The sequence below is a fragment of the Nannobrachium achirus genome, assembly GCF_963921795.1.
Source record: "Nannobrachium achirus genome assembly, chromosome: 1".
NCBI classification, from domain to species: Eukaryota; Metazoa; Chordata; class Actinopteri; order Myctophiformes; family Myctophidae; genus Nannobrachium; species Nannobrachium achirus.
The window spans coordinates 17940570-17961179 of NC_137810.1; the positions used below are offsets into that span (position 1 = coordinate 17940570).

The 20610-nt window shown below is 41.0% G+C and overlaps 4 protein-coding genes across 4 annotated transcripts; 3 read left to right on the forward strand and 1 right to left on the reverse strand.

Annotated features, from left to right (window-relative positions):
• Positions 1–4259: 4259 nt before the first annotated feature.
• LOC308286447 (sodium/myo-inositol cotransporter-like) lies at positions 4260–6347 on the forward strand (the record flags this gene model as incomplete). The annotated part of the gene is made up of 1 exon (XM_080727468.1): positions 4260–6347. The coding sequence occupies one exon, from the start codon at positions 4260–4262 to the stop codon at positions 6345–6347; it is 2088 nt and encodes a 695-aa protein (XP_080583594.1).
• Positions 6348–11283: 4936 nt separating this feature from the next.
• Positions 11284–13344, forward strand: LOC308286453 (sodium/myo-inositol cotransporter-like; the record flags this gene model as incomplete). The annotated part of the gene is made up of 1 exon (XM_080727477.1): positions 11284–13344. The coding sequence occupies one exon, from the start codon at positions 11284–11286 to the stop codon at positions 13342–13344; it is 2061 nt and encodes a 686-aa protein (XP_080583603.1).
• A 1678-nt stretch (positions 13345–15022) lies between these two features.
• On the reverse strand, positions 15023–17945 carry fkbp2 (FKBP prolyl isomerase 2). The gene is made up of 3 exons (XM_080736446.1): positions 17628–17945; positions 16870–17120; positions 15023–16289 (listed from the first exon to the last, which is right to left on the reverse strand). Exons 1-2 carry the CDS (start codon positions 17831–17833, stop codon positions 16907–16909), a joined length of 420 nt encoding a protein of 139 aa, XP_080592572.1. The 5' UTR covers positions 17834–17945; the 3' UTR covers positions 15023–16289; positions 16870–16906.
• Positions 17946–18001: 56 nt separating this feature from the next.
• LOC308293821 (protein NCBP2AS2-like) lies at positions 18002–19835 on the forward strand. The gene is made up of 2 exons (XM_080736457.1): positions 18002–18054; positions 18176–19835. Exon 2 carries the CDS (start codon positions 18273–18275, stop codon positions 18585–18587), a length of 315 nt encoding a protein of 104 aa, XP_080592583.1. The 5' UTR covers positions 18002–18054; positions 18176–18272; the 3' UTR covers positions 18588–19835.
• Positions 19836–20610: the final 775 nt, after the last annotated feature.

Here is a 20610-nt window from a genome sequence, read left to right on the forward strand (position 1 = left end):
AACTTCCGGTATGTTAAGTTATTCTTCCTGGTCATGTGTGGGTCACGTGTTTCTTTTCTTTTTTTTGGTCATGCGAAAGTGATGTCGAATGGCGCCATCTACCGTTCCAATGTGTTTAATGCACTGGTATCAATCAAACATCGACTTTTATTTTACACCTGTAAACCTATGATGTGACAACAACAAAGCTGATACTTTAAACTGGAAGCTCTGTGGACAATGTGACGAAAGCTTTGATTATTTTCAAACCGTCCAGATGTTGCACTGTAATGTGAAATATGTAATATGAACACTGTAAATCACACTAGGATATTTGTGTGTGAAAATATGAATTGATTCACGATAATAACTTCAACTCTTACCTGAACCAATCAATTAAAGCACCTTTTCGTCATTATACTTGTTTTGTATTCTTCATTAGATTTGAGTTATTGCAATTATTTGTATTTATTTTTAATTCGGGTTAGTTTCCTGGGTGGATTTGCTTGTTTCAGTTTAGCTAATATTGTTTAAAAAGGTGGTGTTTGTCAAGGGAGTAGTTCACCCCCAAAATGAGTTTTTTTCTATTGATTACAGCTCATGCTATGGAGACTTGAGTTCAATAATATTTTTTGTTTTTTGTCGCATTCCTAAGACAATAAGTTGCTTTCAATAAATGTTCCCCCATTGATTCCGGCATCCGTACATTTACTATAATCCATTTTTTGTCTTAGGAATGCGACAAATTGCCTACAAAAGAATATTATTGAACTCAAGTCTCCATGCCGTGATTAATCAATACATCATTTTGGGGATGAACTACTCCTTTAAGTCATGTAAACATCCCAGTCTCAAACATAACATCCACCAAAAGTCTGTCACATTCTATTTTCTTGTTTTTATATAGGCCTATTTTATTTATTATTTTGTAATATTTTCTGTTTATTTCTGTTTATTTCTGTTTTAGGAGCATATTTAATTTTATTGAATTAAAATGTACGGAGCCCCCTAGCTGTAATGACGTTGTCAACCTGTGTTGCTTTACAATTTACAATAGGCATTTAGTAGACACCCTTAATCCAGAGAGATTTACAGTAAACAAGGAAAACTTGAGGTAATCAAATGCATAGAAATAGTCATCTAGAATCATGGTAATCGAGGTAATCCAAAAACCTATATCAACAACAATGATCAATGATCTGTACATTGACACTACACTATAGGATGCCAGGTCTAAATGACCTGGCATCTGTCTAAATTACATGCTATCTAAATTACATTTTAACCTTTGCATAAGCCTGAAAGGTTGTCAAGAATAGGGCACATGCTACTACACAGTAAGTGCTATGGACTAAGGTGGAGTCTGAAGAGGTGAGTCTTCAGATTACGGCAGAATGATGTCTTCAGCCTGCCCCTTCCTTCCATCCTCACTCTATTCATGACTGACTGTGGGGAAGGTGAGTACTACTGCTAGATTTAGTTTTCAAAGTTGTTTAAAATTGCAAATGCATGTTATACTGTGAGGTGAGGCTATAATGTAACCCTATATTTTGTTGTATAATCGTTTTACCAAAAGATTGAATGTTTAGGCAAACTTTGTGGTAGTTTATTGGCACTGGCAGCAGTATTAGTCTAGAGTGACTACAGCATTGAAGATTGATTGAAGACTTTATTAGAGTTTACATAGGAAAAGGTACAGTTTCATGACAGTACAGTTCACTGGTACACAGTAAACTAAAAGGATTCCTCAAAAAAAGCTTTTGGGCTTGTTTAAATTTTGGTTATTTATTTTTTTACTCATAGGCCTATAACAGACTGAAAGACAAATAAAACACAGCACTATGCAGAATATATATATATTAAAAAAACAGTCATAAAACACAATGCAAAATAAATGGTATTTACAATAGAAAGGTCAGGGAGAGTTAAGGAGGATAGGTTTTGTTTTCTTTTACCATTTTCGAGTCAAGTTGCATTGCTTGTTTCTCCTCACAGACATGTGTGCTGCTGTGCTGACATCTCTACCCAATGCTGCATAGTTTTTCTATGTGAAGGTTTGTTTCAGTTGCTCCTATGGTTTTGTTATAACTTTAAGTATAACAGTTGTTAGGAATAGTCCATGGCCATCTAATGATGCCTATATGTACTTGGAACAAGACACATCTTGTACTGTAGTTGTCTTAATTCATCATGTCATTCGTCTGTTAGATTCCTACAGTAAGATCATTCTTATCCTTATCATATTATGTTCTGTTCTGTTCTGTTCTTTCTTTGTCTCATATCATCTGGTCACGTTCAACACTATATATATTCCCTGTGTGTGTGTGTGTGTGTGTGTGTGTGTGTGTGTGTGTGTGTGTGTGTGTGTGTGTGTGTGTGTGTGTGTGTGTGTGTGTGTGTGTGTGTGTGTGTGTGTGTGTGTTACACTTTCTGAACCTGTCACTTATACTGCCTTGTCTCATCTTGTTCTCCCGGGCCATCCTAAATTCACGATGATGGGGTCAGCAGCCAAACATATCAATTTGGAGGTCCTTGACTTGAAAAGGTTTGAGAACCTCCGCTGTAAGGCATCACTGTATCTATACAGTGATGATGTTCTCAAAATGTTTGTCTTTTGAGTTTTTGAGTCAGCCACGCACTCTCTCTATGGCTGCTGTGCTGACGTCTCTTAGTTAACCCAATGATGATGCATTGTTTTTCCATGCAGGACATAAATACGGCACCAGTTTCGGCTAAAGAGAACCACCAGAGTCCTCTTATCTCAGCACTCAACACAACGCAGAGCAGAGCAGAGCGGTAGTGAGGGCCTTCTGCAGAGTCGGGCCCAGACTGCATGGCTACATTAGGAACCGGTGAGGACTTTTCCAATTCCAATGCGTGCGTGTGTGTGTGTGTGTGTGTGTGTGTGTGTGTGTGTGTGTGTGTGTGTGTGTGTGTGTGTGTGTGTGTGTGTGTGTGTGTGCGCGTGTGCGTGTGTGTGCGTGCGTGCGTGTGTGTGGTATAACTGCGCACTGATAGAACGGTGTGGGTAGTCAAATGTTACAGGTATAAATAGAAAAGATTGGGTAATCGTTTTGTGCAGGCCACATCATTGAATGTTGCAGAAAAAAATAACATTTCGTTTGGGCCCAGACAGTCACACTCCCTTTCAAACAGTCATAAACAAACTCTTTCATAGGAGTTCAAGGTCTTTTCTGGGATATGGAGAGAAACAATGTGAAATAGCTACCTATGATTCACTCTCAACATGGATAAAAGCATTGTTCAGGTGGGGTTAGATTCTCTATTTGGACATACAGTCAGCTGTAAATTGTACAACATAATTTACTGGACCAGAGATGGTATCGCTGGGTGGCCCAGTTCTGGCCCATGGGCCACCTATTAACTACCACTGCATTAGAAGGTGGGCCAGAACATAATCAATGTCATTTAATAACTGTAACTTGCAGCAGACCATCTTGTATAATAATTACTATATATTGTATAATCTCTATACTGCATTGTATTTCTCTGCACTCAGTTTCAGCTAAAGAGAACTACCAGCGTCCCGGCCTTATCTCATCACTCAGCACAACACAGCAGAGCGGTAGTGACTACTGAGGGCCTTCTGCAGAGTCAGGCCCAGACTGGTGACACTAGGAACCAGTGAGTGACTTTATACCCAATCCTAGACAGAATTGCTCCCTCAATTTAAAACAGGACCAGACACATTTTAGCATATTAGAAGCATGAAATCCCCTGGCTTTATGCCTAACTATGAGACTATTTCACATTATAGACTTTTAGACAAATCATTGCGATCTATTAATTTTGACCAGCAGCTGGTAAAAACCTCTGTCAATATAAGAAGCAATTGCAATATTCATTTTATTTGTCTTTGCTGTCTTGCAGGAATGTTCTGAATCTTGGCTAGACCAGAAGCCTGCAGCATCCTCCTCTAGTGGATACCACAGCTTCCATCCAACAGCCAACCAAAGACAAACATTTCCTTTGCTCTTTTCTTTTCTTATTTATCCAGGTTAGTGGCTGAGTGCTCATTTACAGCAAGGCCCTGCACATAGACACACCCAGACAGACACACATTAAAACCTGGGAGCCGACCAGTGCAACCACAGTACCGTTGGCCAGTGAGCAGCTCCACTGGAGCTGTAGGGGTTTCAGTGCCTTGCTCACGGGCACTTCAGCTGTGTTCTTCCTATTCTTTTTGCTTTTTATGAAATCATAAATGTATTTTTTGCATGACTTTAAGCGGTTGTGAACCTTGATTTTTTTCTGTAAAAATGGGTCCTGGAATGGAGGCAGCTGACATTGCTGTTGTAGCACTTTATTTTGTGCTTGTGTTAGGCATCGGATTTTTTGCTATGTGGAAGACCAATCGCAGCACTGTAAGTGGCTACTTCCTGGCTGGGCGCTCTATGACATGGATAGTGATTGGAGCATCACTTTTTGTCAGCAACATCGGTGCTGAACATTTCATAGGCTTGGCTGGATCAGGAGCTGCAAGTGGCTTTGCTGTGGGAGCATTTGAGTTCAATGCACTCCTACTACTGCAGCTACTAGGCTGGGTGTTTATCCCTGTATACATCCATTCAGGGGTTTACACCATGCCGGAATATCTGTCCAAACGCTTTGGAGGCACCAGGCTGAAGGTTTACTTTGCTGCCTTGTCTTTGATGCTCTACATGTTTACCAAACTGTCTGTAAACTTGTATGCTGGAGCTCTGTTCATTCAGGAGTCACTGGGTTGGAACCTGTATCTGTCCATTATCTTTCTGATTGGTATGACTGCGCTGCTCACAGTAACTGGTGGACTTGTGGCAGTAATGTATACAGATGCTCTTCAGGCAGTGTTGATGATTGGTGGAGCTCTCAGCTTGATGGCGATCAGCCTTGTTAAGGTGGGTGGGCTGGACGGTGTTCCGACAAATTACATGCAGGCTGTCCCCAATGTTTCTGCAATCTTGGCCAGTGGAAACTTCACGTATTCTAACTCCTGCCGCATCGAGCCCAAGCCTAATGCTCTGCACATGCTTCATGGACCTCTAGACGAAGACATGCCTTGGCCAGGATTCTTTCTTGGCCAAACCCCGGCTTCCATCTGGTACTGGTGTGCTGACCAGGTCATTGTCCAGAGAGTACTCGCAGCAAAGAACATTGCTCATGCCAAGGGTTCCACACTCATGGCTGGATTTCTGAAAGTCCTGCCCATGTTTATAATCGTCATTCCAGGTATGATTTCCCGGATCCTATTTGCGGATGAGATTGCCTGCATTGGGCCAGAGCACTGCTTGGCAGTGTGTGGCTCTCAAGCTGGCTGCTCTAACATCGCCTATCCACGTCTGGTCATGTCTTTGATGCCTGTGGGTCTGAGGGGTTTGATGATGGCAGTCATGATTGCCGCCCTGATGAGTGATTTAGATTCCATCTTCAACAGCGCCAGCACCATATTCACCCTGGACATCTACCGGAGTGCTCGAAAAGGTGCGTCCCAGAGGGAACTAATGGTTGTGGGCAGACTGTTTGTGGTGTTCATGGTGGCCATTAGCATTGCCTGGGTCCCTGTCATCATTGAAATGCAGGGCGGGCAGATGTACCTTTACATACAGGAAGTTGCTGGCTACCTGACTCCACCTATCGCTGCCCTCTTCCTACTGGGTGTGTTCTGGAAACGCTGTAACGAAGCAGGTGCATTCTGGGGAGGCATGACAGGCTTCACACTAGGTACTCTGCGTCTGATCCTGGCATTTATCTACCGTGAGCCTCTCTGTGATCAACCAGATGATAGGCCTTCCTTCATCACACATGTCCATTACATGTATGTGGCAGCAGGGTTGTTTTGGGTGTCAGGGATTGTCGCTGTGGTGGTCAGTCTCAGCACTACCCCACCAGATAAGGAGCTGGTTCGCACCACTACTTTGTGGGGGCTGCGCAACATTGAAAAGGTTCCCATCAAACAAGATGACAATGAGATGAGAAATTATGGAAGCAACCATAATGATCTTCCCCTGGATGAGAGGTGTCTAGATGGGACAGACACCAAGCTCCCGTTGCCATCCACTGACCATGACCCAGCAACTCCTAGCACAGAGACAACCCCGCCAACCGTCCCTGGTGAACAGATTGGTAACTCGAGGGCAGATTTGATCATGGTTGAGGAAGGAAAGCGTGGCATGGGTCTGAGTCTGCTCAGTTGGTTTTGTGGGTACAAGGAGGGAGCACAGACCACCACACCAAAGAGAAGCATGGAGGATGAGAGGGTTATTATGGAGATGCTGTATGAGCCTCCCTTAATTAAACGGCTGCTAAATCTGGGCCTGCTACTTGTCTGCTCATTGGGCATTTCCATAGTTGTTTACTTCTCAATATAGTTTTGTTCAACACTGGACTAAGAGGCAGATTGGTACAGTATTAGGAGTTGAGGGGTGTTATCGTCGATAGACAGATGCTTTTTCAAAGATTTGACCAGCTGTAATATTTACATTTGATTATTCAACTGCATTTGAATGAAGTTTTGCTTTTTAAAAAGGTTGTGACTGAAAAGCTTCATTTTAACTAGCCTCGGGATCCAGGCATTTCATTACATTATAAATGACGTACCAATTTGGGTGTGTAAATTGTAACGTGATCCTGCACAAATAATGTCTACTGGGATTTTTTTGATGGTGTTGTGAATATATGAGCAATATAGATATTTTCCTTTTGGGACTTTTTTCTTATATGATGATTAATTTTTATTTTGTTTAAAGCTCCCTTCCTTCACATTGCATTTATAGGTTGCAGGTGTAACATTACATTGTGTGCTGTATTTTTACATTTGAGTATTATAGTAGTTCTCTAATTGAGAATTTATTCAACTGTATTTTTCTATGACTGAAAATCTTATAAAGCTTCATTAGGACAGACTGACTCATTTCAGTGTGTGACCTGGTGTTTTTGTACGACCATTAAATGTTTTCTTTTTAAATCCTTTCAAATTTGGTGCAGTCTTGTGCTGAATTATGTTAGAGGTTCAGTTTTTCCTAGCCCATGAGATAACCCATTGTATAATACCTTTTATCTATTAATTTAGGCTACTTTATAGCAATGTTGAACTCTCTTTTTTTATCTGAAAATGATTTTCTTTTTCTAAACCTGTTCTTACCAAATTTGTCTTAGTTGTGCAATATTAAGTAAATAAAAATCAAACCTCGGTTCGAAGTGAAGCGGTGGACAGATAAAACCTCTATTCTGAATGTATTTTTCATCTGTTTTGATAATCTGCAATAGATACTGCATGTACAAGACAGATAAACCCTGAAGGCCAAATTATCATGTGAAGCTTGACCAATCCTCAAAGTATCCATTCATATAACCGGGAGGGACACCACACATTTTGCTTTTTGAAAAAGCCTATTCATTCTGGACTGAAATTTTACACGTACGGGACAGGAAAAACCTGTTCATTCTGGCCTGGAGTGACCATATATGGACATAAGGTAACATACTTTGTGTTTTTGAAAACCCCTGTTCATTCTGGACTGACATCACCATATATGGTAATTAAACGGACATTCTGTTTTTGAAAAAGCCTGTTCATTCTGGACTGAAATGACCATATATGGGCGTGATACACACAAAGCCATTCATTGGAAGCGGTTTTCACCGCTTCAAAAAAGTCAAACTTTACATCTTGAAGTGCACTGGCTCACAACATTTTCATGTCAAGTACCCCCAAACTGATGCATCATTTATTTTGGCCACAGAACATTTGTTAAGAATTTGTACCAGGGACATATATTCAAGCTTTTTGTTGTTGGATTACAGTAGCTGTAGTATATACAACTATAGCCTATAACGTAGGTGGGGAGAGGACAGTGGAGAGAGTGAAACCTTTACTTATACATTCTGTCATTGGGTTAACATTAACTGGTGAAATAATAGTGAAATTAAACTGTTTCTCATTTTGCTGGGGTGCCTCTGACTACTGCTTGAAGCAGTCTGCTTTAGTGGAACTGTAGGAACTGTACATGTACCGGTAGATACTAGATAGGCTACATCAAGGGTGACAAGTAAGTTGTTCTCAGACCAATCCTTTTATAACCCATTAGATGACAGGCCTGAACATAATAACATAGCTAATTTAAGAAATGTAATATTCAACAGACTGCCTTATTATACGATACCCATATTGCTAAAGATGTATGTGGTAACGGCATAGCTGGCCAGAACTGTGTGTAATCAAATGTTACAGATGCAGATAGAAGCGGGTGGTGTAATCATCTTGCAGGCACATCCTTGAATGTGAGGACACTTAGTTAATAAAAAAATAAAAATAAATACATACTCCTTTTCAAACTGAGATAAACAAGAGATTGTTCATAGAACAGGATCTCTTTAATTGTTCAATGTCTCTTTAGGATATAAAAAGAAGAAGCACGTTTTCTTTACGCAAGATACATTTCTCATCCAAAGGTTAAATAGAAAAATTGACAGTGAAAAGATAAAATTCAAAGAATGGAAAGAGAAATGCTTTCATCCTACCCAGTCTGCTGATTGTACTATTAGGGGTTCAGCACGCACCTTGTTGCAATTCACATGCTTGTCTTTTAAGGTCAACATGAACAACAAAAATATTAATTCTACAGGAGGGGGCGTCAATTAGGACATTATACACTACTATACGTATGTGGGACTGCCATACCATGCAGTGGAAAAGTGCTAATATATTGGATAGAGGCAGCAGGCAGGTACTGTATATGAGGTATTTCAGTGTTTGAGCACATACAAACACAGTAATTACTGTAGTATTATAGATTTGCGACTTTGTGTGTGGATAAATAGTCTGCATTTCTACAGTTCCTTTACCAAACACACTTTATGATGTGAGATTACACTCACCATTTCACATAGAAATGAGGTAGGCAACCAGCTCATTGGGAGCAGTTAGATTCCGTGTCTCGCTCAAGGACTCTTGGACATGAAGTGTCACAGGAGGCGAACTGGGAACCGATGGCTACTGTACCTCCTGGGCCACTGCCTTCCCCCCTGGATGTGTCTGTGTACAGGTGAGTGGGTGGTCATACGTGCATAAACAGACTACAGTACAAGGTGTGTGTGTGACTATATGTACAGTAACATGTGAATCTGGGGTTCTCTGTTCCTTCCTGTGGTGATGCTCCATTTTGTGAATAGGCAGCGCAATGTGGAGGTGCTTTACATAAGACATATGGCATTCAATTGCATAATAAGTTCATTTTTAAGTAAGAATAAGATAAATCAAATAGATAATATAGATAGAATACAGTTGTCTTTTCCCCAGGTTTACTCTCCTGTTCTAGTCTTAAATTGACCTCAGATGATTCATCCATTTTGGCATGTGATGTCCCTAATGTGTCCCTAGCCTGTTTAGGTGCTTACAGTATATTTATAGCTTTGTAGTGCTAAACATCCTGTGCTTATTATGTTCTTTCTTTTTAATCATAATTGTACTTGTGCTTACACTACATACAATGCCCTGCATCAATAGCTAAAATATTGTGTTTCTCAGCAAATCTGACTGTGGTACTGTATGACAAAGATGTGTAATAATTTACTATATCTGACTGACAGTCGCACATACAGTAGGTAGGTTATGGACAGCAAAGGCTTTGCATTGATGAAACCGGGAAAACGGTAAAACGTTCTATTTCCATTATTTTCAATGTTTTTTAAGTCAACTTTCCTCTTTAGACTTTTGGTCTTTGGTGTTTCACATGCCTTGAACAACACATTCTTTCTATCTGTTCTAAGAGACCTTGAAACATGAAAGAGCTTTTGTTTGAAAAGAAGGAGTATGACTGTCTCCAGATTAAAATAAAAAAGACTTCTTGATCAACTAAATATCCTAAAACTGCCACATTCAAGGATGGGGCCTGCACTATTTGCAACATTTCTGTATGAACCTGTTACATTTGATTCCACAATCAACCACAAGTGCAGTAGTTAAACCACATACCTCTTTATTTTATTTATTAACTTTTATAGCAATAGGCCTATAGTTATTGCCAGACCCATGAAATGGGTAGGCCTACATAAGCAAATGTCGGTCTGTCCGGGTTTTCTATATAAAGGGTATATATGATGATGACATGATGATGACATGCCTACAAAAGGCATGATGTCATAAATGATGATGACAGACAGGGGGTCTGGCACAACCAGGTTGACCTGGTCTAGTTATTGTACATGAGGTGGTTTGTCGCATGATCCAGGTCCTTAATTAATAATCATTAATAATCATTGATGGCATTCTGGTCCACAATCTAATGACTTCGAAACAAGAAGAAAAAATGCCTGTTGCTGACCTCTGCAAGGCACTGCAATGTTACGCATTAGCTAACAATGTATCAGTTAACTTATCTATGTCTGAGAACAATTTGTCATGGACATTTTAATTGGTCAAATAAGATTAGGCTTACAGTACATTACATACAGTCCCAGTCACATGCAGATGTTGAGAATTATATCTTCAGATAAAACATTGCAAAAATAATTAAAGGACTTCAAAGAGCAAAATAATTATGTGATATACAGTAGAATTATCAAATTCTGCCCAAACCCGACCTGACCTGGGATTTTCGGGCCGGGTAGGGCCTAAAATGTATGCTATTAAGTTGGGCCGGGCCTCGGGCCGGTCCAGTTAGGGCCCAGTAGGGCCGGGCCTTAATTTCCAGACCTGCTGAGAACTCTAATATTATAGTTTATTTTAATTAACAAAATTACTAACTATTAATATATAACATATAAATATGTGAAAGGCAATATTCTAGGTTTTATCACTATACATAGATGTGCAGATGGGTGCTCGAAAAATAATATAAAAGCAAATAGAATTATGTTGAATGAAAAGTTTCTAACAGCCACTTTCCACAAATATTGGCCTGGCCTGCTCCTGTGTGGAGACAATTGGTATTGCAACACAGTAGTTAACCTCATGTCCTGGTGACATGAGTTTATTGAGCTTTCCGCAAAACCTTTTATTTAACTTTTCAGTATTCAGATTCGGTCTATTGTACTGTACACTTCACACATACAGTACAATAACACAGAGAGACTGCTCTAGAACGCTTTGCTCTGACGTCAGGCATGTCAACTCCATCTATGTACTTGTCATATGCCCATATGACATGCATATGACATAATGACATCACATGGCATATATCACCGATTCATAAAGCTTTTGACCCTGACTTTCGGTCATGTCAGCTATAACATCCCTTATGTGACATATTGAGGCATTTATGTTATAGTTAGCACAGAAGAGGGTTTCCTGTATATTCTGTACAAATGGGTCCTGGAATGGAGGCAGCTGACATTGCTGTCGTAGCACTTTATTTTATGCTTGTGTTAGGCATTGGGTTTTTTGCCATGTGGAAGACCAATCGCAGCACTGTAAGTGGCTACTTCCTGGCTGGGCGCTCTATGACATGGATAGTGATTGGAGCATCACTTTTTGTCAGCAACATCGGCAGTGAACATTTCATAGGCTTGGCTGGATCAGGAGCTGCAAGTGGCTTTGCTGTGGGAGCATTTGAGTTCAACTCACTTCTACTACTGCAGCTACTAGGCTGGGTGTTTATCCCTGTATACATCCACTCAGGGGTTTACACCATGCCGGAGTATCTGTCCAAACGCTTTGGAGGCAACAGGCTGAAGGTTTACTTTGCTGCCTTGTCTTTGATGCTCTACATGTTTACCAAACTGTCTGTAAACTTGTATGCTGGAGCTCTGTTCATTCAGGAGTCACTGGGTTGGAACCTGTATCTGTCCATTATCTTTCTGATTGGTATGACTGCGCTGCTCACAGTAACTGGTGGACTTGTGGCAGTAATGTATACAGATGCTCTTCAGGCAGTGTTGATGATTGGTGGAGCTCTCACCTTGATGGCGATCAGCCTTGTTAAGGTGGGTGGGCTGGAGGGTGTTCGGACAAAGTACATGCAGGCTGTCCCCAATGTTTCTGCAATCTTGGCCAGTGGAAACTTCACTTATTCTAACTCCTGCCGCATCGAGCCCAAACCTAATGCTCTGCACATGCTTCGTGGACCTCTAGACGAAGACATGCCTTGGCCAGGGTTCCTTCTTGGCCAAACCCCGGCTTCCATCTGGTACTGGTGTGCTGACCAGGTCATTGTCCAGAGAGTACTCGCCGCAAAGAACATTGCTCATGCCAAGGGTTCCACACTCATGGCTGGATTTCTGAAAGTCCTGCCCATGTTTATAATCGTCATTCCAGGCATGATTTCCCGGATCTTATTTGCGGATGAGATTGCCTGCATTGGGCCAGAGCACTGCTTGGCAGTGTGTGGCTCTCAAGCTGGCTGCTCTAACATCGCCTATCCACGTCTGGTCATGTCTTTGATGCCTGTGGGTCTGAGGGGTTTGATGATGGCAGTCATGATTGCCGCCCTGATGAGTGATTTAGATTCCATCTTCAACAGCGCCAGCACCATATTCACCCTGGACATCTACCGGAGTGCTCGAAAAGGTGCGTCCCAGAGGGAACTACTGGTTGTGGGCCGACTGTCTGTGTTGTTCATGGTGGCCATTAGCATTGCCTGGGTCCCTGTCATCATTGAAATGCAGGGCGGGCAGATGTACCTCTACATACAGGAAGTTGCTGGCTACCTGACCCCACCTATCGCTGCCCTCTTCCTACTGGGTGTGTTCTGGAAACGCTGTAACGAAGCAGGTGCATTCTGGGGAGGCATGACAGGCTTCACACTAGGTTCTCTGCGTCTGATCCTGGCATTTATCTACCGTGAGCCTCTCTGTGATCAACCAGATGATAGGCCCTCCTTCATCACACATGTCCATTACATGTATGTGGCAGCAGGGTTGTTTTGGGTGTCAGGGATTGTCGCTGTGGTGGTCAGTTTCTGCACCCCACCACCAGACAAAGAGCAGGTTCGCACCACTACTTTGTGGGGGCTGCGCAACATTGAAAAGGTTTCACTCAAGCATCAAGATGACATCGAGAATGAAGGCTACCATAAAGATCATGATGAGAGGTGTCTAGATGGGGCAGACATCAAGCTCCCGTTGCCATCCACTATTCATCACACAGAGACAACCCCGCCAACCATCCCTGGTGAACTGATTGGTAATTCAAAGGCTGAGCTGATCATGGATGAGGAAGGAAAGAGTGGCATGTGTCTGAGTCTGCTCAATTGGTTTTGTGGGTACAAGGAGGGAGCACAGACCACCACACCAAAGAGAAGCATGGAGGATGAGAGGGTTATCATGGAGATGCTGTATGAGCCTCCCAGAATTAAACTGATGCTAAATCTGGGTCTGATACTTGTCTGCTCATTGGGCATCTTCATGTATGTTTACTTCTCACTTTAGTTTTGTTCAGAACTGAACTAATGGGCAGATTGATTTAAGAATATACTGTATGTTACAGTTTGTTTGAGGTACCAGTAAGATTGGGGTTGGAGCGCTTGTTTTAGTTCACCTTATGGGCAGTCCCTGGAAGAAGCCCATGTCTCAGTGGTAGAGCATGACTGCATTGGTCCCATGTCTCATTGTTCCTCCATATTAGTCCCACGCCGGTGAATGCTAACCTGGTGAATGCTACTATGCGTAAACCTAACTCTAACCCTAACCTCAGTAAAACTATGCCTAAACCTAATCCTAACCCTAACCTCAGTAAAACTATGCCTAAACCTAATCCTAACCCTAACCTCAGTAAAACTATGCCAAAACATAACCCTAACCCTAACCTCAGTAAAACTATGCCTAAACCTAACCCTAACCTCAGTCAAATTATTCCTAGTTCCCCGAAGGAGGCACCGCTTGCTCCACCTTGTGCCCAAAAACGTGCGCTCCTGGTCTCAATCTTACTGAATCTCAAAAAAGAAAACTGTGACATATTTATATTAAAAGACAGTGTACAAACTCTGTACAAATAATAAATACAATAATAATACAAGGCAAACCCCAACATGTTTTGACCTACAATCTTCATCAAGGCTTAAAAAAAAAGATGCACATTGGTTTGGTACAGTATTAGAAGTTGAGGGGTGTTATTGTTGAAAAACAGTTGCATTTTCAAAGATTTGAAGTTGATTATTATTGTAGGTGTTGTATGCTTTCCACCAATTTTGTATGATGATTAAATGTTTTTTGTTTTAAGTGCCCTCCCTTCACATTCTAAGTTGCAGGTGTAATAGTGTCAAGGGTTTTTCTTTTTTTTTGCTGTGCTTCTGGGAGCTAAGCGCCAACATCTGGCTTTGTCCATGTACGCCCAAGGTCACATTGGCATAATGAAACTAGCAATGCAGTTCCTGAAGAAAACACACACAAAGTATATTATAGGCAGTACAACATGTACACATCCGAATTATGTGGAAACATGCACAGGTCAGGTGCAGAATATATAGCATCATACCGTTTATATTACCACGGATTCCATAGTGTACCGAGAGCACTGCTCACTTAACACGTTTGGTTATGGCTATTTAAAGCAATTACAGCTCATCCCTAATGGTAGTTGTCTGAGACACAAATCAAAATTAAAGAATTCAAACTTTAATCTAGAATAAGGGGCTCATTTCCCCATCATTATAATGAATGTAATCATGTACAGTATACTGTGTAATAAGCTCTAAGGTGTCTTAAGTATGTAAGAATTTCTAGCATAGTAAGATTGTGAAGTAGTATATTATGTACACTAGGAAATGTAATCAGAGGGACTTTTGATTCAGCTCAAGCCCAAGCATTAATAATTCACTGTGACCAACTGTTTTAAAAAATGTCAAAGCTAAAGCTGAATAAGTTGAAGTTTGAACGAAATTTTCAGCAAAAGAAAGGCTAGTTTTAGGTGCCAGGAAATAAATTGCCCACAATTAACACATAAACTCACTTCACAATGGGTGTATTTTTTTTTATATTTCAAGGGTCATCAATTAATTTTACATTATTGGCCATGCATGTTGTAAGAATTCTTTCAAACATCCTCAGCGATACGCCCACCAGTGTTAAGTCAATCAGATGAACAGTTCATAAGATACAGTAATACAACGATCAGAAAGACAAGATTCCTCAAAGGTATAGTTAATTAGATGGAACAGTGCTGCTCTTGTTGAGATGCACTCTTACTTAATGTAGTGTAGGTAATAGTCTACTTGCAACTTGTGGTTCCTTTACTGTACCCATACAACAGGGTGAAAAGCAACATTTGAACTCTTTTTGTATAGGTCCATTTCTACATTCAGACCAAATCCCCCCTCTCCTACTGTTATGGTATACAGGCCTGGCTTTGTTTATTGCCTTTGGACATTGAAAACAATTGTGAGGTTCAAAACATCCATGGCCTAGTCCCACCTTACCCAGTTTGACATGTACTAGGTCCTAGTGCATATGCAAACTGGGGGTTTGGACTACTTGGACAAAAGCAATGTAGTTGGGGGTAAGGAAATCAGGGATGGTTTGGACGCAGGCCCACCATTCTCACCAGAAATGTCTCTAAAACTGACTGCGCAAAATCACTACCAGGTAAGGGAAAGGAGAGAGAGGTCATATCTTATATCTATGCCTGAGTGGAACATCCCTCCAGGATCTGGAATGAGTCGAGTGTGAGCTAATGGGGACAAAATAAAGGACACTTAACATGTAGGGAACTTAACGTAGCATAACGTAATGAAATGTCAACAGACAGACCCTTATTGATTCCTGTGGAGAAATGCAGGTGTCATAGCAGCACCACAGTAGGCATGACATACTTTTTTGAAACAGAAACTCTAAATAACCTAACTAAACAAGGGTTTTCCTTTTGCCGAAATAAACATACAACTGTTAACGTTCCCATAAGGCCAATTTTTTATTAGAATTCATAATTCATTCTTAACTGAACAGTGAACTGACACCAATCTTGTCACCTTCTTGAGTGCACTCGTTGCCTTTACAAATCCAATAATGTAAACTGCATTGGTAAAAAAAGGGGGGGGGGGGGGGTGAAAATAATTGACAGTGAAAACAAATATGCCTACTTAAATTTAATGTAAAGGGGAGGGTTTGCAATGATCATCAGGAAAATACTTCTTCAAAATGGCTGGTAAGTATGTCACTTGTCATGTTTAGCTTGGGATAACTGTCAGTTTTTGTAACAATATTTCAAGTTTACCAGATGATAACTGTTTTAATAAAATCATTCATCCACATCCAGTAAATCAGATATCAAAAGCAAATCTCCCCAGTAGTGGAGAGATCAGTAGTTCAGCGAGGAATGCCAAACTCCATTCCCAGATAGGAGACTTCAGAGGTTTTGTACTCTCAGGATCTCCTGGAATCTGAAAGAACATTTGTACACAGTTGAAAATACATGCTGTACAACATAGAATATACTTTCAATCGATGGACAGTATGAATACTTAAACTCTAGAGTAAATCCAAATCAATCTCTGCTTTATTCAGACACCAAGAAGTTAACCTTGCGTCACCACACTTTCCACCTAGGAGGAAAGCCTGGTATTTGTTTTAAACGGCCTGTGTGATCCGGTCTAGGCGTGGGCTAACCTAGAAACAGGCAGAAGAAGTGGCGTTCTCCCCTGTTTGTTTCCCCAATCCCTATTTAAATGCTTGAGAAGTGTTGGACTAAACGATGGATATACCAAACAAACTTTTCAAAAATAAGCAAAACTACACTGCATCAAGGGGTTTATTGGGTAGGCCCTAAAATTATGCCCTTGAGCGCGGGGAATTATTTTGGGTTAAAACTGATTCCGGTTTGGTAGTTCCGGCCAAAGTGTAGTCAGACTGATGACTACAACATGATGACGTAGGTTGTTTCCACTCCTACCAGATCAGAAACCCAAAATATTAGAGAGAGAGAGAGAGAGAGATTTATTTTCTTTTTTTTTAATCAATTACATTTTTGAAGTAGTCTCGCCAACGATGCTGCTCTTCATCAGAGGTCTGATCTCCTCTCGATGCTGAGCAGTTCCACCTCGAAGATGAGCGTGGCTCCTCCGGGGATCTTGGGAGGCGCGCCTCTGTCTCCATAGCCCAGCTCCGAGGGGATGACCAGCTTCCTCTTCTCCCCTTCGCACATCCCCAGCAGGCCCTGGTCCCAGCCTTTGATCACCTGCCCCGTCCCCAGCGTGAAGGTGAACGGTTGGTTCCTGGGAATAGGGATGGGACGGTCGATAATCATTATTATCATTTATCGTGATAAAAAAACACTAGTTTTTCGTGAAATTGTCCTCCGGCTCCGTCATGCATGCACTGGGATCAATTCACCTTTTATTTTTCAAGCTGTATCTGGTACCACTTAAACCCTTACCTTGATAACGGACCTGTACGTAAGCTACTTGTTATCAAGGGTTTAAGTGGTCTATTCAGAAACACCTCTATTCAGAAGATGATTGACTTCCATTATTCTAAATAGAGGTGTCACCTAAACCTAACCTAAACATAACCTCAGTGGGGGTATTTCTGAATTGTGTTTCTGAATAGAGGGCTGCCCCCTCTAAAATCTCTCTAGTATTTTTTGGCAAACGTTCCACCCCAGGATAATGGATGTTGTCGGACATTTTGATTATCGCGATAATATCGTAAATCCTTTTGTCACGACAATAATCGTGACATGAAATATCGTTCATATCGTCGCATCCCTTCCTAATCCCTACCTGGGAATGCTGCTGTCGAACTCGGTTCCGTCCTCCAGCTTGCCGGTGTAGTGCATGTTCAGCACGTCTCCCTTGCGCGACTTGACGGCGCAGTTGTCCACTCTCTTCTTGATGCCGATCTGCAGCTTCTTCTTGTCCGCTCCTCCGCTGACGGTCAGCGGCCCGAGTGACGCCAACGTCACGGCGAGCAATAAACACACCCGCATTTTGCTGCAGTTTAAACGGTTCTTTAGTGGGATGTTTGGGGTCTGATCTCTCGATGTATCATGTAGTACACGGCACGCTTTTACACGAGCTGTATGAGCAAGAAGGGGAAGTGACTACTCTCTCAGCCTGAAAACGGATGTTGGTCCAGCTCTCAAAGCTCCCGGAGTGAAACACTCACTGTTATGTATGTCAACACGCGTAGCGGTCACCCCAACCACTAGTAAGTGTACATTAAATGTCCTTCTTCGTCTTATTTTCATTCGACAACAAAAACAAAAGAGACAACGTCAATATTATCGTCTTTACATTGGGTAATAATGTCATGTTTGTGTCATTTTCAGGGGGAAAGACTTGAGCTATCTTTCTGGTCGGGGCTGAACTTAGCCCCCGGCTAAAGAGTTTGACTTGGTACAAGACGGGGAGAAAAACACTGGAAAAATGGCCATCATTCGTATGTTATTCAGTTTCCTCAACAATCCTCAAATCATCGAGAAGCTGGCCGAGTCTCGTCCGATCCGCAGGGCGGCCCAGATCACCGCGTACGCCATTACCAAGGCTCAGATAGCCGGCAGGGACGCCTCGGAGCGGGTCTTGAGATCAGATACAATGCGGCAGGTTCGAGAGGAAGCCCAGAGGACGACTCAGCGCGGGGACACGGGAGACTTTGGGACTCGTCTCAGGAGAGTCAAAGAGACGTTTGTGAAAGAAGTCAAGGATGGGTGGAAAGATGGCTCCAGGGAGATCAAGAAATAAGGAGATGTATGGCCTATGGACATCTGATCCTGACTGAAAAGTAATTATCTCCACTGGATTCAAAAGGAAAAACCAAGACCTCATCATTTTGTGAAATCTCTGTATTTTACAATCTCTCAGACTGGACTGATTGATGTTTATTACCTAGATAGATGTCACAACATGAAAACAGATAGTAGGCTATGCTGTTTCAAAGTTGGATAATACCATCACTTTCCCCTGCTTTGGTTAGGATAAGCTATATTGAATTCTTCAGATTTATATTGTATCTCTGTTTGAAGATATGAAAATGTTGGGTCTTTCTAGCCTCAAAACAGTCACAAGGTGTAAAGAAATTCCCATATTCTCCTAGCCTGATTTCAGCTAAAATAGTCCACTCTGAGAGTGGGCGGAGTCTATGGTCTGGAACCAGGCAAATATTCTCCAATGCCTTCAAATTGTGACAAGCAGGGGATATTTATGATTCAATATCTTTTTGCAATTTTATTAGTACAGAAAACATTTATTGTCCACAAAAATTAGATGATTTGTCTGATTTATTTTGCATTAAACATACTGTCAAGTGTCAAATAAGACAGTTTGACAGTATGTCACACGTGCACTGTCACACGTGCACTGTGCTTGCATGTTTGCTCACTGTTGACTGTATAAACAAATATCATAATACAAACAAGTAAAAAAAACAATGCATAGCTGAATAGTTGTTCTTCTACATCTGTGCAACAAATGATATCATGTTTGTTTTGTTCGTCCAGTCTCTGCAATTATCCAAGGACGGAAACATTGCACTTCAAACTATGACCTGTGGTCTGGTTTATGCAGGCATATCAGAAGAACTTGAGCTCGGAGTTCACCATCCTTATGTAACTTGAAAATTACCCAATATGCATTAACAGATTGAAGGAGTGGAGTGGAATGCACAATGGTATTATGCAAAGCAATATAATTTACAACTGCATGATCAGTTCACCTCAGTTCACTGATTAGCTCAGGTCAGTGCTATATTATGTGAACTTTGTGAAGGCCATTTCTTTTAAATAAATGTTCTTGATCTAAGAGGATATTGCACCAGAGGAGTCAGAGCACGGTTGTAACAAGAAAGTATATATGATGGTATGTAAGATAAATCACTCAGGATATTGAAGTGATAAAAATAAAGTGGCGAGAGTTGGCTGCTTTCATAAGTCCCTACAAAGTTCAAGGACTCATTCTGATGCGTGACAAGTACTGCTGTGTGCTGTATTTTAATAAGCCTATGTCTGTCAAATATTGGTTCCCACCACCAGTAATGGTTGTAGTAAGAATAATGGATTTTATTTATACCTTACATTTGTGTAAATCTCATCACACCATTAAAAAACTGACCATAATAAAACTGAGACAACATTTATAACTATTAAAAATATACATTGTAATGGGCCTGGGTCCCAAGGACAGAGACAACATTGTATTACTATTTTGTTTGGAACAAAACATACGTTTTGAGAGAATACGTCTTCATGATCTGGTTATTAATTAGGGAGTGATTAGTAAGCAATATCCTAATATAATTCAGTTACTTTAACAACATGAGAACAATACAGTATGTACTATTGAATAACTTTATTTGAAAAGAACAGAAAACAGTGCACAATAGGCAATTTCTTGTAGCCTGGCAACGTAATATTAGTTACATCATCATTTCATAGCCTATATTAGTGTCATTAGCATTAGTTTCTGACAACAATATGAGTCAGTACATATACACTGATATGGCATCTGAACTTCATATAAAAATAAGTCTCTCAATAAATGAAATACACACCCAATCAACAACAAAGTTCAAAATACTGCAGCAACAGGAAAAAGCATCTAGCAGCAGGAAGTAGATTATGTTGTATAGATATTCTTGAACTTACATTTTACTTGATATTAACATTAACACATTCTGGTAAAATACAATAGTCTTCATTGTGTTTTCCAAGTCAAACTATATTCCCTAATCATTTCAAGTTTAAACTGTCCAAATGTCAATTCATTGGCT

What these genes read in the sequence shown, in the direction of transcription:
- fkbp2 (XM_080736446.1), bottom strand. Translation starts at nt 17,833, where the DNA reads ATGCGGGTGTGTTTATTGCTCGCCGTGACGTTGGCGTCACTCGGGCCG. An exon ending in TTCGACAGCAGCATTCCCAG is followed by an intron (nt 17,121 to 17,627) that starts GTAGGGATTAGG and finishes CCCTATTCCCAG; the next exon opens with GAACCAACCGTTCACCTTCA.
- LOC308293821 (XM_080736457.1), top strand. Translation starts at nt 18,273, where the DNA reads ATGGCCATCATTCGTATGTTATTCAGTTTCCTCAACAATCCTCAAATC.